The sequence below is a fragment of the Paramormyrops kingsleyae genome, chromosome 13 (assembly GCF_048594095.1).
Source record: "Paramormyrops kingsleyae isolate MSU_618 chromosome 13, PKINGS_0.4, whole genome shotgun sequence".
NCBI lineage: Eukaryota > Metazoa > Chordata > Actinopteri > Osteoglossiformes > Mormyridae > Paramormyrops > Paramormyrops kingsleyae.
In genome coordinates, this window is record NC_132809.1 from 14812826 (window position 1) to 14829778 (window position 16953).

The following is a 16953-nucleotide window of genomic DNA, read 5'->3' on the forward strand; positions in this document are numbered from 1 at the left end:
TTTATTTAATAAACCCCTTGTGTTCCTGGAGCCACCAGTGGGACATCCACCCTTTTGTGCCAGATGCCTCGCTCCCGTGCCCAAGCCACCCGCAATCATGACACGGGGGGCTCAAACGAAGGCTCCCGCTCCTCGTCTTTCCGTATGTTTCTTTTCTGTTTGCTCACGTGCAATGAAATTCACCTCGTATGCGAAGCACCCAGTGGTGTCCTGCACCAATTATCCTGTTTGTGCAAATCCTGGTTTAAGGTGTTCAAGCCATGCAGTGGAAGTGCATGAATGAATGAATCCAGCTACTTTTGCAAGGCGACATACTCACCTAAAGGATTATTAGGAACACCTGTTCAATTTCTCATTAATGCAATTATCTAATCAACCAATCACATGGCAGTTGCTTCAATGCATTTAGGGGTGTGGTCCTGATCAAGACAATCTCCTGAACTCCAAACTGAATGTCAGAATGGGAAAGAAAGGTGATTTAAGCAATTTTGAGCGTGGCATGGTTGTTGGTGCCAGACGGACCGGTCTGAGTATTTCACAATCTGCTCAGTTACTGGGATTTTCACGCACAACCATTTATAGGGTTTACAAAGAATGGTGTGCAAAGGGAAAAACATCCAGTATGCGGCAGTCCTGTGGGCGAAAATGCCTTGTTGATGCTAGAGGTCAGAGGAGAATGGGCCGACTGATTCAAGCTGATAGAAGAGCAACTTTGACTGAAATAACCACTCGTTACAACCGAGGTATGCAGCAAAGCATTTGTGAAGCCACAACACGCACAACCTTGAGGCAGATGGGCTACAACAGCAGAAGACCCCACCGGATACCACTCATCTCCACTACAAATAGGAAAAAGAGGCTACAATTTGCACGAGCTCACCAAAATTGGACAGTTGAAGACTGGAAAAATGTTGCCTGGTCTGATGAGTCTCGATTTCTGTTGAGACATTCAAATGGTAGTCAGAATTTGGCGTAAACAGAATGAGAACATGGATCCATCATGCCTTGTTACCACTGTGCAGGCTGGTGGTGGTGGTGTAATGGTGTGGGGGATGTTTTCTTGGCACACTTTAGGCCCCTTAGTGCCAATTGGGCATAGTTTAAATGCCACGGCCTACCTGAGCATTGTTTCTGACCATGTCCATCCCTTTATGACCACCATGTACCCATCCTCTGATGGCTACTTCCAGCAGGATAATGCACCATGTCACAAAGCTCGAATCATTTCAAATTGGTTTCTTGAACATGACAATGAGTTCACTGTACTAAAATGGCCCCCACAGTCACCAGATCTCAACCCAATACAGCATCTTTGGGATGTGGTGGAACGGGAGCTTCGTGCCCTGGATGTGCATCCCACAAATCTCCATCAACTGCAAGATGCTATCCTACCAATATGGGCCAACATTTCTAAAGAATGCTTTCAGCACCTTGTTGAATCAATGCCACGTAGAATTAAGGCAGTTCTGAAGGCAAAAGGGGGTCAAACACCGTATTAGTATGGTGTTCCTAATAATCCTTTAGGTGAGTGTATTTGTATCTTTCTGTGGCATGGGGTGGGGCGGAGAGAGTAGGATCAGCTATGAATAATCTTGGGGGTGCGTCTGTATCTTTTAGCGGAACTTGACAGCCGTTCATTCAACAGGCCTGATGGATGACTTACTAAGCCTGTCATTTCTGATGGTGAACATGCATCACAGAGATGTCCATCAACTTATATGCAGGGCAGCGTTTCTGCGCAGAGAATGAGAGGGAAGAGTAATCACCTGATCAAACAGGAACAGAAATGGTCACTTCTAACGCTGCATTGACATCTGGACTGAACGACTCAATGCTGCCACCTGCTGTTGCCTCAGGGGATTCATCAGCAGCATGTCTGGGGCCAAAGGCGCCGATTTTGTGGGAAAACACATGCAGCACAGAGCCGTTCAGAGTGGCATCCCCCTCACGCAATGTGCCTCCAGCTTGCCTGTATTTCCCGCTTCACAAACTTGGCTCCTCTGTCATTAAACACCAGGGATATGTTACATTCCCGTGACATAAAGGGCTCAAAGTTAGTTAGTTAGTTCTGTTTTTCATAAAAGTGTGATAAAAGCCTCGGGTAATTTGACATTAAAAAGGCCATCTGTGCGTGTTTATGACATTTTTCTGTAAACTTTTCAGGCTGCATCTCCAGGCAATTCTGCACGGTGCAGTTCACAGTTGTGCAGAATCCATTTCTCTGTATTGTGTATCCATTCAAATTCACGTTGGCATGACAACAAACTATTTTAAAGTACCAGCAGAATGTGCACTATCTTTAGTGTAAAAAAAGGAAACAGTCATGGTTCATATGATAGTTTTATAAACATTTTGTAAACAGTTACAGGACTTCCTTCTATAGATTCTCCTTTTGAGGTTTCCAAATGTACACAGAGCTTTAACCGAAAACTAAATACTTATAATTCTTTCCTATTTTACATTTATTTTTAATTCTTATGTGTTACCCATGATAATCTATTCAACACAGACTAAATAGGTTAATATATGTACCTTATTTAAGAGCTTGCTAGTTCAACCAAAAACAATGCTTCATTAACATCTAAAAAAAGCAACTAAAAACAGAGGTCAAGCGTAAGCGCCATTTATATAGAATGATGTATTTTCTGTTTAAGTAAATGGTTAGCATATTTTGTGTTAAACCTGCCATTATAATTTGAGTTTTATTAGCGTATCTTACAAGAAAGTGCTTCTCCGGTTAGCTTTTTGGTTTGCGACTGCCGTAAGGGGTATGTGTCAGAGGAGCAATAAAGTTTGTTTTTTGAATGTGAAAAATAAAGAAGTGGACGGACGTCAGGAGCCACACGGCTGTTTTACCGTGATCGGTAACCTGTGTACCAGTTTAATGCATAAACATTCTACCGTCATTCATTTCATAGAAGTGGTCAATTGTTTTAAATTGCCGACATAAAGAATAACGTTTTCGACCTAAGATGACCACTACATTAAAGTCCATTTAAAAAAAGCATCGAGACATTTACTTTAAAATTTATCATAATCCAATTAATTACATCAAACAAAAAAATTAATCAGTCACTTTATAAGTGTACGTTCTTTCTATGAATATACATGAACGTGTCTTAGTGGGTTAGGTCTTGCCCATGAGCAGAAGGTCGCTGGTTCAAATCCCAGGGCCAGCAGACTGATTCTGCCGTTGGGCCCCTGAGCGAGGCCCTTAACTGCTCCAGGAGTGATGCATGTGGGCTGACTCTGTGCTGTGACACCCCCCCCCCCCCCCCCCCAAATGTGATCTTACCTGGATAGGAGAAAAGAGACTTTCCCCAAGGGATCACTAAAGTATCACTATTCCATCGTAATCCTATCAGGGCCAGCTGGGCTTCATCACTGTAGTACAAGTTCCGTGATGAATGACCTGCATGGGTGACTTCCCCCAACCCTCACCCCGTGCCCCCACCGTGCCTCTTGCTGGTTCACACGGCCAGTAACCAGTGGGGTCACATCAGCAATACCAGGCTGTAGTTGGTCCGCTCTGTTCCTTTAAAAATATCTCCTTAGTAGCTATCAGGTACAAGCAACAAATGAGCTCACTCTTATTTCTATTTTCTAATTGCCCCCAGTGAGCGAGCTGCACATGTAGCTTCTGGTGCTGGTGAGTGTGCCAGAGCGTGACTTGGCCAGACCCCCCCTGACACTATCCAGCCTCCTGCAGCTTCCACCGTTCCCTAATTACTGCATCAGGAGCGAGAACAAGACCTGCACTCAATTCCTAGAGTAAATGTGAGACAGAAGCATACTAAGGATGTGTGATGAACACACTCCGGAGCCTATTATGGATGCCCCACAAAGGTCACGCTAAGGTTGGGAATTGGGCTTATTTGGTCCCTGGGTCACATGTGCGTGTATTCTAATTACCTGCCAGTTACCTGCAGATCAGAAAAATACCCATAACATTGTGTCACCTGTACATCAAGGTGTGCACTGGGAAAAGTAAAACTGACAATCTTCCTCCACGCTTCCCTCTCTCAGCTGATACAATGCTGAGATTATTTTTGTCTATATATTGTAACTTGAGTGTCCTGACCCATGACATTACACGTCTCACCTTCACATATTACCCTGTATAGTACTAGGACCACAGTAGCTGCTATTAAACCAAATTATAACAGCCTAAGGGAAAGTTATTTATGGATATAAACTTGATCAGCCGGTCGCTAAGAACTACCATCAGCTGAAGCAGTAAATCACAGTGTTTTACTCTCGAATTTGTTTGGACAGTTCAGCTTAGACAGATGTATACAAGAAGTCAGCTCAGACAAATGGTTCTGTGTCACCCATTTTGAATGCAAATGGTTTGTTTTTGAAACATGGTAAATGTAATGTTTTATTGTCTTGTTTGGTACTTCAAGAAGCCAGTTCCAACTAGCGATTTGATTTCCCTGATATACTCAGAAATCTCCCACAACCAATTTAAATGCTGAAAAATACAGACGATTGTCCTAAAAGTGTAACTTCATTATAAATGTATTTAAACTATTATTATTATTATTACTATAGTCAACCCTTCCCGTGATCTAGAAAGCCATGTAAAAATTGTGGTCCCCTTGGTAAGCGAAGCGATGAGATACAAGAAATGTGAGATACTAAGATCACTGTGAGATCACTGCGAGAAGCTGCTGTAAAGGCACTTGGTGTCCTCTAGGTTAGCACTATACATGCATTTTATGCATTTATGGGTGACTAAATGTTTTATGTGTCATATGCTCGTCTGCGGCTCTCGCAAAATTCCCAAAAAGTTCCCATTTGATTTCCTGTGCCAGTCCGAGACGTATATCGCAACCAGGTTGGGGAAATTCATGCAGAAGGGTGGACGGTATTATTATTATAATTATTATTGTTGTTGTTGCTGTTGTTATCACTATTAAGGTTTGATTATTCGTATCCCAACAAAACATCTCGTGAGGTTTCTTTTACAATCCATGTATCTTGGTTGCGAGACATTCATTGGAAATATTCTGCATATTGTGGCGATTATTGCATTTTGCCCCATAATTTTAGCAGTTCAAACCATTCATTATGGTAATGAATCTGCATTTCAAATAAAACCACATTACTGGTGCCACCCCAAAGAAGGCACCACGGAAGTGATCCTAATCGCCCGAGACACGCAGAAGCACTTTCATTCACAGCCGTCGCCTTTTCCTTACAAGTCTGGTCCCCACGCCACTCAGAAAGTCACTGCTCTGACTGTAGGAGGAACAAAATTGTCCCTTCGACTTTAAGAGTGGCCAGACTCTGTAATTCGAGAGACACAGTTAGACAGAGAGACAGAGAAGCCTGTTAGAATTATTATTTTTTCCCCCCTCCTTGGAGGGCGTCTCACTGCTGGGAGTGCACGAGGGGAGGGCTGTTGGGCACGGGACAGCCCCTCTGCGTTCCCTCCCCCTGCCCCGTTCATGAAAACCAGCTGCAGGGAGCTCCTGGCCCCAACTGGAAAGCAGTTATTTGAATGGAGGACTGAGGAGACTCTCTACAGCGGCTGCCAGTATGAGATCCTGCTGTCTGCTTCTCAGTGCCCTCTTGGCTCTACTCCTCGTGCCCTGGACCAGCCTTGGAGGTAAGTGCACCGGAATATCCTGCACGCATGAAAATTATTCATTTGGAAAGGACTTTAACCAAGTGCTACAGCAGAGTCCTCACTCCTGCTGGTCGTGCTCTTTCTCTTCTCAAAAGTGCTTCCATTTCGCATGCTCAGCTACAGCAAGGTGTCTGGTGCTTTAGGGGTGTATGACAGCTTCATAATCTAGAGGAGCACCTCCACCTTCTGCAGGATGGAGGGCTTCCAGGTGGTGGCCCATGGTGGAGCAAAGGGGGCTTGGATGATGGTTTTGTAGGGTGCAGGGATCGGGGCACAGTGCCACGGCCAAACACAGGCTGAGGTGTCCCACACTCCACGGTGAAAGGCTCATTCATCTGATGGAGGGACTTGGCGGGGGGGGGGGGGCGGGGGGGCGTGTGGAGGTGTGGGCGTCTTGGCTGATGCAGGCAGGAAAGGACTGAAGTTGTTCAGGGAGGGGGTGCCGGACGGCAGAGCACAGAGTGGGGCTGTGTTCCTGGATGATTTACATGCAGGGGCTCAGCCGCTGCTCACGGTTGCTTGCCGGAGATCCGGGATGCATGCGTGGGGCTCCTTTGGTGCATTGGGGCGGTGGTCTGGGAGGAAGGAACTCTCGGAGGACAGAGAGGAGCCTTTCAAAGGCTCACCCACCTCCTGATCTAGCAGTGGGCGTGTGAGTCTCCATGCCCATCCGCTCTTAATTAATTACCCTTAATGGACCTATTGACTGAATTGATAGTCAGATTATTTTTTTTTAATTAGTGTTAAACCAATTGTATTGCTGATTCGTTTGAATTTGTGTGCTAACACATAAATTCCATAAACGTAGGCCTATATACAGTACATTCTACACTGTGGTTATTGACGTGCCTGTGTTATTAAATGCTAATTTGGTGCTAATGCTTCTTGGTTTGTTTAGCTGTCAGTAAGAATTAGATTGTGGAAAATATTTTATTAGGACAAATACAGCTGAGGCAGTTTCTCATTTATTATTGTCATTTCTGTGTAAGTTTTCAATCAACACAAACTTGCCTGTGTAATATCCATAAACAGTGATTCCTTGTCTTCAGTAATATGTTTAGTTTAGCCAAAATTGGCTAAATCTACTCAGCGCGCAGCTAATCGGGGCTAATTAATCATAAACGCAGGAAAAACAAAGGCGTGCATGCCCTGTCCCCGAGGTGTCAGCCCACGGCTGCTCGCTCCATTCCTGACTCCCTTGTAACCTTTCTGATTTCTTTTTCTGGTGGTATTCATCGTACAAGATTCTCTTAGACTTCATGGCACTGTTTCATTCAGTTGCCATTAGTTTCACAGTTTTACAGTGACATCAACAACTTCTACACGTACTTGAGCAATGAATTCTGGTGCATTCCTACGTTGACCTGTCTAGGTGGGAAGACCCATCTGTTCACTGACACTTTCAAGCGTTGGCTTACTGCAGGGAAAAATGTTTTTTAAAACCAAAATTCAAGTGTTTTTGATGTAATTCATCACCTGGACTGTTTTTGGACCAAGGACAATAATATAATTATGCAGTAATGACATAATTACTAATTTTCTGATATGGCTGAGCTGCTCTGTCAGTCAGCGTATCGGACATTGGCCACGACACAAGCCATACAAATCAAATTACTGTGCTTGAAGAGCCCTTTCTTTGTTCCAATTCTTTGTGCATCGTTGTTTGTTCAGATCTCAGTTGCATAAAGACCACGGTCTATCCCTGGTTCCTTTCCAGAACCTTTGAACATGACACCAAAAGTCAGGTCATTAAAAATTCTACGGCCAACCTCCAGTCATTCTGTTGGGGCTCCATCTGTGCTGGAGGTGAGGAAACTGCACACAGTGTCCTCAGTGCAAATGAGGACCCCCCCCCACACACACACACACACACACACACACACACACCCATATCCATCCCTACCGTCACAATCTGCTAAGAAATGGCATCAGTTCCTTCTGGGTTTTGTGGGGCGTGGTCAGCGGTTGCTCAGTAGTGAAAACACGTTATTCAAAAACCACTGAGGATCCTTCTTGGAAGGATCTGGAAGCCCAGTAGCATGGATGTGATACTCATCAACACTGTAAACCATTTGGGTTTTTGGACCTCTTTTGCGTTAAAAGGGAGCTGCCAGTTATTTCACTAAACAAGGAATAAATTTTTATGGAAACACAAGTATGACAGCATGTCTGTGGAAAATACTTCTCTTGTGCGGAAGCCTCATGGGATCATGGCTTCCCTATTGTGATGTTGTGGCCAGGCACGCTGGAGGCAACGCAAATCAAAGTAGCTCCCCAGCTTCAGAACGGCGTTTGTACCGAGGCGTGCGGTTGGTAATATAATGATGCCCCCACGGGCTGGGGACAGGGCTCTCTAGGGCCAGCACAAGGGGCCTGTGTGTTACTGAACAAAAATGTGGAAAGAAAAAAAAAAAAGCTCTCTCTGCAGTCAGAATTAATAAACATAACATTTACAAGATGGATAGACTAATGCTACCAGTTCTGTTACGTTAACTATTGTTTTATCTTAATAAATACAGTCAGTGTCTTGTCAAATATGTAATAAATGACAGTAATAACAGTATTTTAGCCATCGTCAGTGTGTCAGCGACAGATGTGCTCCTGCTGAGGTGGAGGTAGATGGTAGATCCATGCCTGCATCACCGCTTCAGGTGGCCACACGTTGGGCATGGCCTTTTCATCCTGGGCTGACCTGGTGCGGGAAACAATAAGTCGGTATGTGAAGGATGGCAAAGACAGAAGGCGCCAATTCAGTTGAACTACTGTGGGATTTACAATAAATCTGGAATTTCTAAAAGCAAGCCAGCACTAGAACAACTATCTCACTGCTTCTGGAGTCCAACGCAGAGGACTTGATTCAGCCATTTTCTGGTGCCCTCTGCTGGAACAAACCTGAACTGTGACCCAATACATTTCAGAAGCAGCAGAGGAATAATAGAAATAAGAATGTAAATAGAATGTTAATAGAAATGTAAAGTCATAAGAGTCATATAAACTCCCTCGTATTTATGATCAGTTCTCTTGGAAAAGGGTCACAGGGGCACGTGAGACGCTGAATTTCAGTTCAGACAGTGATCTGCAGTGGCTACACAGCATGCTAACAGTGAGCACTGTCACCATCATCCTGCTCTCATCAGATCCCCAAGGCTACAGCTGGGACACAGAGCCCTCTAATGGGTGGGGCAGGTTGTCACGATAATCGCAGAGGCAACTTTCATTTATTCTGAAAGCAGACACCACAAAATATTATCAGTGCATTGATTCGCCACTGTAATGTTGTCGAAGATCAAGAAGAGCGAAGCAGCCGCCATACTCCAGTTCCATGGATCCATTCTTCTCCGAGCCCACATTCCATCTCCCTTTTTATCAGCTTGGTAGACTGGCAGCTGGCACTTCTCAAATTAACCATAACAGTCCCGCACATTCATTCGAGATGAGAGCACTTGGGGATATTTTGAGGCATGAGGAACCTCAGCTGGAGAGCAGCAACAGGCTGCACGTCAGATAAAACACAGCCACTCCAAACACCACATCTGCAAACATTAGATGCTTTCACTTGTGGTTTAATTCCAGAGGTTTTTGAATCCGTGACAACAGTAAGAGTGCTGGCAGCTACAGCAGCTCTGTCGGTTTATATAAGTATTCCTGATTTTTTTTTGTGGGGTTAAGAGGGAGGGGTCTGTTAGCAGAAGAAATTAGGCCACAGAATTTAAGCTGCTTTAAAATACAAACAAACAAAATTACAGAGAGATTAATATCGAAGATCATCATCGTATGTATCGTACAGGAAGCATAAACATCTAAAAGGTTAGTATTATTAATGGCTTGCATAGTCCCTGCAGAAATAATCATTAATTAAATTATCCCTTCTTATAAATATGCATGTCTGATTTATAAAAGGTGTCAAGGTACGTTTGGGATCTCTGACTCACATCTGCCATGTGGTTTTGCTAAAATCCTAAACTGTTAACGAAAGACCCTTCCACAGGGCCTCCTAATATAGACAAACCTGGTACCCCGTTCACAGAAGGCAATCCTGCAAGTCAGCTTGATTATTATCATAATGAATCTTATTTAAGGAAGGATTCCCCTAGCATCCATTTTTAGGCACTACTGAGTAGAGGCTGGAGTACGACTGGCTCTAGCTACAGGCGGAATAGGTTGTTGCCTGGGCCCCCAAATTACCTGCATTGCTAGGAAGTGAAATGATCATCAATTTTCTTGGTAAGGGGGCCTCCCATATACAGCTTTGCCTAGGGCCCCCGAGAGGGCAAAGCCGGTCCTGTGCTCGAGCACTTTACTGACTCAAACCCAAAATAAACATTGCATTTACAGTCAGGTACTCATTTTATAAATTAGTATTGGCGCGACTGCATCTCCCGACAGTGTGCAAGTGTGAACTCAAAAGCGTCTGAGAGATCAATGTGAAAATCAGCCCCCTGGTGCTATTCCTTACACCTGAATGACTTAATATCTGATACTTCTCTACTTGGAAAACCCAACAAGGGCTTCCTCTACCAAGAACCGAAGGTTATGATTCAGCTGGATGTATCCGTTTAAAAGAATTAATTGTCACGGATAAACATGGAAAGGTAAACACTGGCTGGATATGGTGAAGGCCTGCATGGGGTCACCAGGCCTGGAGCTGGTGAGAGGTGTGAGATATGGTGGAGCGTTTCTCCCACTTAAGTCAGAGACCTCACACGAGTTCCCCCACTCTCCTGTCTAAAAGTAGCACAGTAACTCCCTGGGAATAAGGCACAGGGGTGGCTCATGTGTCCGTGTGCCTCACGTGAGCATGAGACTGCCATATCCGCTAAAACACGTCTGACACACCGCTTTTACACATATTCCCATATAACCAACCCTGTGAGTAACTCTCTGCCACATATCCGGTGCTGCTTTTGAAGACAAGCAAAGAGAGAAATGCTCAGCATGAACGAGAGAGACGTCTACAAGAGGTGATAGCACAGATTCTTCAAAGGCAAGCTGAGTGTGGGAAAGTCAGCCAGAGCCACGTGACACGGAAAGTTTGGGAAAGCGGACCCCGACTTTATAACGGACCTTTCCCTTTTGGGGTCGGGAGAAGGAGGTGAACTGCACAATAGTCCAAACAAATGAAAGAGGGCCCATGGGAAATTATAAAGCTGAATAAAAAGTACTCACTGTACAGGCTTCCACCGGGGCCTTAGGCTGATTGCAGACAGTCAACAAGCAAGCGAGAATCGCGTGGGCTGAAAATTTTACAAGCCTGGTCACCTGACTGATCTCCCAGGACAGACTGTGGCCCTACCTCCCACACCAAGATTTTTGAAACATTAGAAATTATATTAGAAATAGTTTTTTTTTCTTAGACCTACTATAACCAGATCAGTTACAAAGGAGCACAAGGCTGGACCCTCTCTTCAGAGAGCGCTTGCTGTTAGGAAAACCCAAGATGAAAACAAAGGAGAAAAGGCTTATCAGGGTCCAGTCACAAGGCGCTTCCGGGTACGAGAACCGTAACTTTGCCCCCCCTTCTTTGAAGGACCGTCATTGACACTTGCTGACTGAGGAGAAATGGGAAAGTGTAGGAGATCTTGGACCAGCGTCACTCACTGCATTGTGATGTCAACTGGACGTCAAGGGTGGCTCCTCGTCCCCCTGAGTCCACAAACTAGCCTGAAAGGTCCCAGAGAGTTCGTGGGAGTGCTGTCCAAAGCAGAGGCTCTGCAGCATCGAGAAGGATCCAGACTTTGGTAGCTGATGGTCCTGAATAGATACCAGGGGAATATGAAGCTGTGCCACGAGAAGAAGAATGGAGGGAGCTTCCTGTCTGAAGCATGGTGGGTGGGACTGTTAGCACAAATTTCTCTGTCAGCGGTTAAAATTATTACGTCACCTGTGAATCACACTGGCTTTAAATAACTCCTCTTTCCAACTCTGTCTTCTGAAAGGTCAGGGCAGACTATCCCCTCGGACGCAGAACATTTAATAAGTTGCTAGCCTCAGTTCTCGCAGTGGAATTTAAGTCAGCTTTTCCCTGTGACCAGTGCATGATATAATATCAGGCTAACTCTAAATTAGCATTTATTGCAATCCAAAAATGGTCAGGCCCACTGTGTAAAAGGAACTGCTGGGTGTATGTCGTTCATGCCTATCCATGGAGAGGAAATCTAGGGAATCAGCGGAGGGGAGAGAAAAAGTTATTTTGGGAAGAGTGCAGTCTGGGCTTCCAAAGACCCTGCAGCAAGGAAAATGAGCTGAATTCATACGTCCCTCCACAGCGAAAGACTGGCTATTTGTTGCCGTCTGCTGCTGAAACGATAACAATTATCTCTAGAACAGTCATACTTTAAGCAGCTAAACTGCTATGAAACAATACTTTATAATAACAGCCAAACACTATATATACAAAGTATATTAAAGAAAGAGAAACAGGGAGTATAGAACTATGAACAAAGTTACGGGATTATGGTAGTTTATCCATCTCATAAAATATAGACAGATGAAGAATGAAGAGAAAGCACCTCATGTTCAACATGAGAAAAGGGCAGGAATCTAGCTGAACATCACGCAGAGAGGAGTTCAAGAGCTCTGTGAACTTCCTCCAGACAGAGGCTCTGCCCACAGCCAATGGGAAAGAGCCTAGTTGGACTCAGCTGCTGACTCCGACAAGCTAATGCCTGCCAATAGATGGGCTATGGAACACTACAGATAACTTCTGGAGAAGATCCTGGGGTCCTTTGCCAGCCGTTCAGATCGCATCTTAAAACATTGCTGAAGTGTTTTGTCACAGGGGCAGTTATCTGAGTCTGAGTCATGAACTCTCCAGTCCGGATCTATTTAATCCATCCCTCAGCACCACCGTAATCCCAGTTGTGGCTTCCTATCTAAGGTCTGGGGGAGGGGAACGTGTAAATCCCAGAGTAGGACCCATACATTAGCTGTTTAATCCTTCAAGAGAGATGTGGTCAGGACCTTGCCGGTAATCATAACAGGAAGCAGGCCCATCGGTCGGCTCTCGGCCAGGCCTGTGATCACATCTCTGTTTGCATTTGCCCCACAGCGTGGAAGCTTTCAAGCACATGCGAGGACAGTCGCCTTGCTGGGTTACGGTCTGGTCTGATCTCACTCTGCTCCTGCTCTGAGAATTGTTTGAATCTCCCAATAGAGCAAAATGCTTTGTGTGTCTGCTCTTGTACCTAAATTTCACGAATTTCATCTACAATACCAAATTCAATTTTAAAAACAGAATATTTCATGGAATTAATTCCAAGCAACAGAACCTTGACGTCAAAATATTACTTAAAAATTTCACCCAAGTCTGTCTTTGTACTCATATTCAGGTACCTGCATTTTAAAAACATGCATGTATCTGACCCAGTTCTTTATGTTAGACTCAGATTTAGTCAATAATCTTGTAGCGTAAAAAACATTCTGTGTCTGTAGCTTGGGAGTGTAGGTGAAAGGGGGGTGAGGTCTCCAGCTTTACCGCTGCAGGGAGGCCTTCAGCAGATGATATTTTCCCGCCACAGCTGTCCAGGAAGTTGACAGCAGCCGGGTCAAGGCCCATGTTCACGGTTTGCCGGCCTGGAATGCATGATGCAAGATCGGGGCTTTGTTTCTCCTGTATCCTGCTGTATATAAATACGCACGATATAGACAGACGCAGGGTGGTAGGAGACTTTGGGCCATACAGCTTCCGTGCCTGAGAAGTGGAAAAAGATCAAAGCATCACTCCAGATAATAACATTCTGGGTCACCGACTGCCGGGCATCTGGTGTGAGACTGGTTCTGACTCTCATGCAAGAAATCTTATGGCAAATCCATATAATTCCATTATAAACCTAAAATTAGCTACATCAAAAGCGTGGGGTAGTTTGCAAACCCTACAGACTACTTACAGGGTAATTAAACTGTTACGTACATGCATGTGCAGAACTGTCTCAAACTGAAAAGCTCACTCCAGTCAGCTGACTAAAGTTGGCAACTCTGAACATTTACGTATCGGTATCTGGCCCTCGCGGTAAACGCAGCGGGGGAGGGGGCTGGATTTTGGTACACGCGGCTGTACACGGAGCGCCCTGCTACCGGGCAGGTCCAGCGCCAATGGGCCTCCCCTGCGGCCGGCAGACTCAGATGACTAAGTGGGTAAAAATAAACAGAAATTCACTGTCAGCAAGCGAGGCCCAGAGCTCTGGAGACGAAGCCAACGCCCTTGTCACAGGGCCAGACACGGGCCTTGAGAAATGAGGCTGCCTGGCTGGCTTCTGGAAGGATCCCTCTGCCGCAAAGTGTGATTTCATTTATAAAACCGCCTCTCTTTTTCCTTTCGCCTTCTCCTCTTTTAGCCGTTGACGATTTCTTTCCAGCTGTACTGATGCCGGATTGGTGGGGCCCGGCGTCGGTGGGGCAACGGAAACTTGTGTTCTTTTTTTGCCTTTTTTTTTTTTATCCATACAAAGACTCATTCTCCAGCCATTCCCCCAAAAATGGCTTTGCTGATGTGTGCCTCTTACACCACCCCGCCCCAAGCAGGACCACCTTCCTGCGCCAGAGCCACCTGCACCCCTGTATCCCACCAGTCCGTGAAGAGAGGAGTCGTGGCCGCAGAGGTCTAGGCAGAATGGTGGCACAGCGCTCGGTAGAGGTACAGTCGCGGGACGCACGCCCCCCCCTGGGGGCAGCTTCAGCAATCACTGATGAAGAAAAGCAGGAGAGAACAGATACTGGCCCCCCCACCACACACATTTACAAGCATTCCATCCCACTCAGAAACATGAGCAAAAGGATTAAAGTTCATGGTGACCTCCTAACAAGCTACTGGTAGATGAGGTATGAGGGAACAACAGTGTCCTCAGGCAGTCGGGACGGGGGGGAGCGCAGACGCCCACAAATCGAGGCATGGATGGCACCCGGCTGCTGTCCCGGGGGGGGGGAGGAAAGCTGGGTGTGGTCCAGTTGTGTTGGGGTGGCTTGCAAAGTCATCCAGGGTAGCTCTGTCCTGATAGTCAGACCCAGCATCTGTCTGTCATTAGCCAAGATTTATATGTTTCAGAGTCACCATGGTGTCACTGAGGTTTCCACGCACCCTGCTCCATGCCACGTACGTGTAATTAAGCCATGTCTCAACGCTCAGCCCAAGGCTGTCAACCAGCAGTTCTACACGGGTGATTTTATGTTCCCAGCAAGAACAGAGTGCAAAATGAATGGGCAGCACAGTGGTCAGGGGGACTGAGTCACTGTCTTAGCTGGTGCTAACGCTAAAGTAAATTCATACTAAATCACTTACGCTTTCTTTACAAGACAGCTCATTACCCCTAACAATAGCCTCTCTATTACGATATATTGCTGATTAAAAACAGGTAGTTTTCATTGGTTCCATCAGAATTCATTTCTCTCAGCCTAGATTCATATTGCGTGAGTCTTATTTGACTGTGGTCCAGTATGTGAAGAAAATGCATTCCTACCGTTTCATCAGGCTGTTTATGCTCAACTGCGGCCTGTTATGGAATTAAAGGTGTTCACTGGAGTTAGCGATACACGACAAAAACAGAGCGGTTTCATAACACGTGGACCAGCTTACAGATTAAAACACAAAACAGACCTGAAAAAATATTCATATATTTTATCTTACATGGTTCCTGCGAGCCAGTTGCGCATTGGTATATTGAGCTGGTATTCATGCAAAGCGTTATGGCTGATCATCCTGTCATTGAGGTGAGCAGTAACCTTTCACATTGGGGACGAGTAACTTGACTGCCTCCCGGGAGTAACCCCCCCCATCTGTGGAAATGCACGGCCGCTGCTCTCAGGATCTCCAGAACATCTGCTCCACAATCACTGAAGGCACACCTCACTGTTCACCTTCACCAGTTCAGGTTCCTGGATCCTTGAAGAACCATGTGAGTGCTCAGGCTCTGCAAAGCCTTTACTTTGTGTTAAGGCTGTCATTAGCCTAGTCATTAGTGTTAAGCCGATACGGGAAGCCACAGATGTATGGCCACATTCTTGTTCCACAACTTAAATTTTATATGACTATTCGTTTTTTTTCTTTTGTGTCCTTGCACACCACACATTTACCTAGACATTCACGTTCCAGCACCATTTCTGAGGAATACAGACTAATCTCAGCAGGTCAAAAGGAGTGTAGAAATGAAGGACAGAGTGCTGTTGTTGCAAATGCACACAGCCCCACCTCTTTTCTGAATGAAACATCGACGTTATCTATGAACATTACTCAAACTGTTGTTTTTCCTGTCTATTGGTCAATTGATGCACACCACTCTCACTCTACTTCCAGGAACTGAAACCACCAGCTTTGCAAAGATGGGCGAAAGGTGGAGACCACATGGTTGTTTACAAATAATCCTGTATCACAACTGGGGTGGCCTCAAAAGCAAATGAAGTCATAATTTTGGTGGAACATTCCACCAAATCTAGATTTGTCTGGTTTTAGTAGTTGGAATAGGAGGTTTACACTGGTCCATTAATATGTAAACATGCCTGCCATCTAGTGGTACCAATCAGCAGCTCAATGTAAGCAAGGTACTTGTCATGTTGTCATTTAAACTCCAGGGTTGGTCACCTCAGGAATGACATCACATTAGCAGTAACGATGCCCAGTATAGTAAACAGTAGGCTCAAGACTCATCTCCAGTGGAGGAATCTCCTGCCACTGTGAATATATTGTTCTGTGTTAATTCTCTTACTTTGAAATGCAAACCCCACCTGTTTTTTTTTTTTTTTGTAAATTTATACTTTAGATGCTATTAAAGATGCCGCCAGAATTGTCCCTGTTGGTTCCACTGAAGTTGCACTTGAGTAAGAGGCTTCACCTCTGCCGAACCTCTTCTCTGCCAATTCTGCCACAAGCCATTTATCAGCTTGTCTGTCTGCAACCTTCTTGCATGAACGCCACAGTATGAAGCAGAGAGCTGGGTTCTGTCAGCCTCTCCGGCATCTCTGCGGTCGAATTCCAATGCATGTGTGAAAATGTGGAATAACGGAGCAGACTGGGTGGAGCCGTCGGCGAAGGACGCCGTCCTAATAAAGCAAACAGCGACGGCAGGAATGTTTGGCTATCGCATGAACGTGCTGCCGGTTACTTTTAAGGGCAAAAGGAAAGCCTGCTGGAGCCGGTTTACATTCTGCCTGGTCGTCAGTCACCCTAGTTCGCTGTTCTTAGGCTCTTGGCGACTCCTTAACACGCTCTTCTAAGGAACTCAGGTTCTCCTAGGGCTGATCCACCCAGCACCACCTGCTGGCCAATGAAGGGTGAAAGAGAAGAGCACTGATCCTCTCCTAACTATAGCTGTAATAAAACAGAAACACTT

The 16953-nt window shown here is 45.4% G+C and overlaps 1 protein-coding gene across 1 annotated transcript in view; it reads left to right on the forward strand.

The window, feature by feature from the left end:
* The first annotated feature begins 5330 nt into the window (after positions 1–5330).
* Positions 5331–16953, forward strand: part of cspg4 (chondroitin sulfate proteoglycan 4) — a 45529-nt gene continuing 33906 nt past the window's right edge. The window contains exon 1 of the mRNA XM_023822802.2: positions 5331–5614. Coding sequence (XP_023678570.1) covers positions 5545–5614 — 70 coding nt within the window. The 5' untranslated portion in view covers positions 5331–5544. The remainder of the gene's footprint in view (positions 5615–16953) is intronic.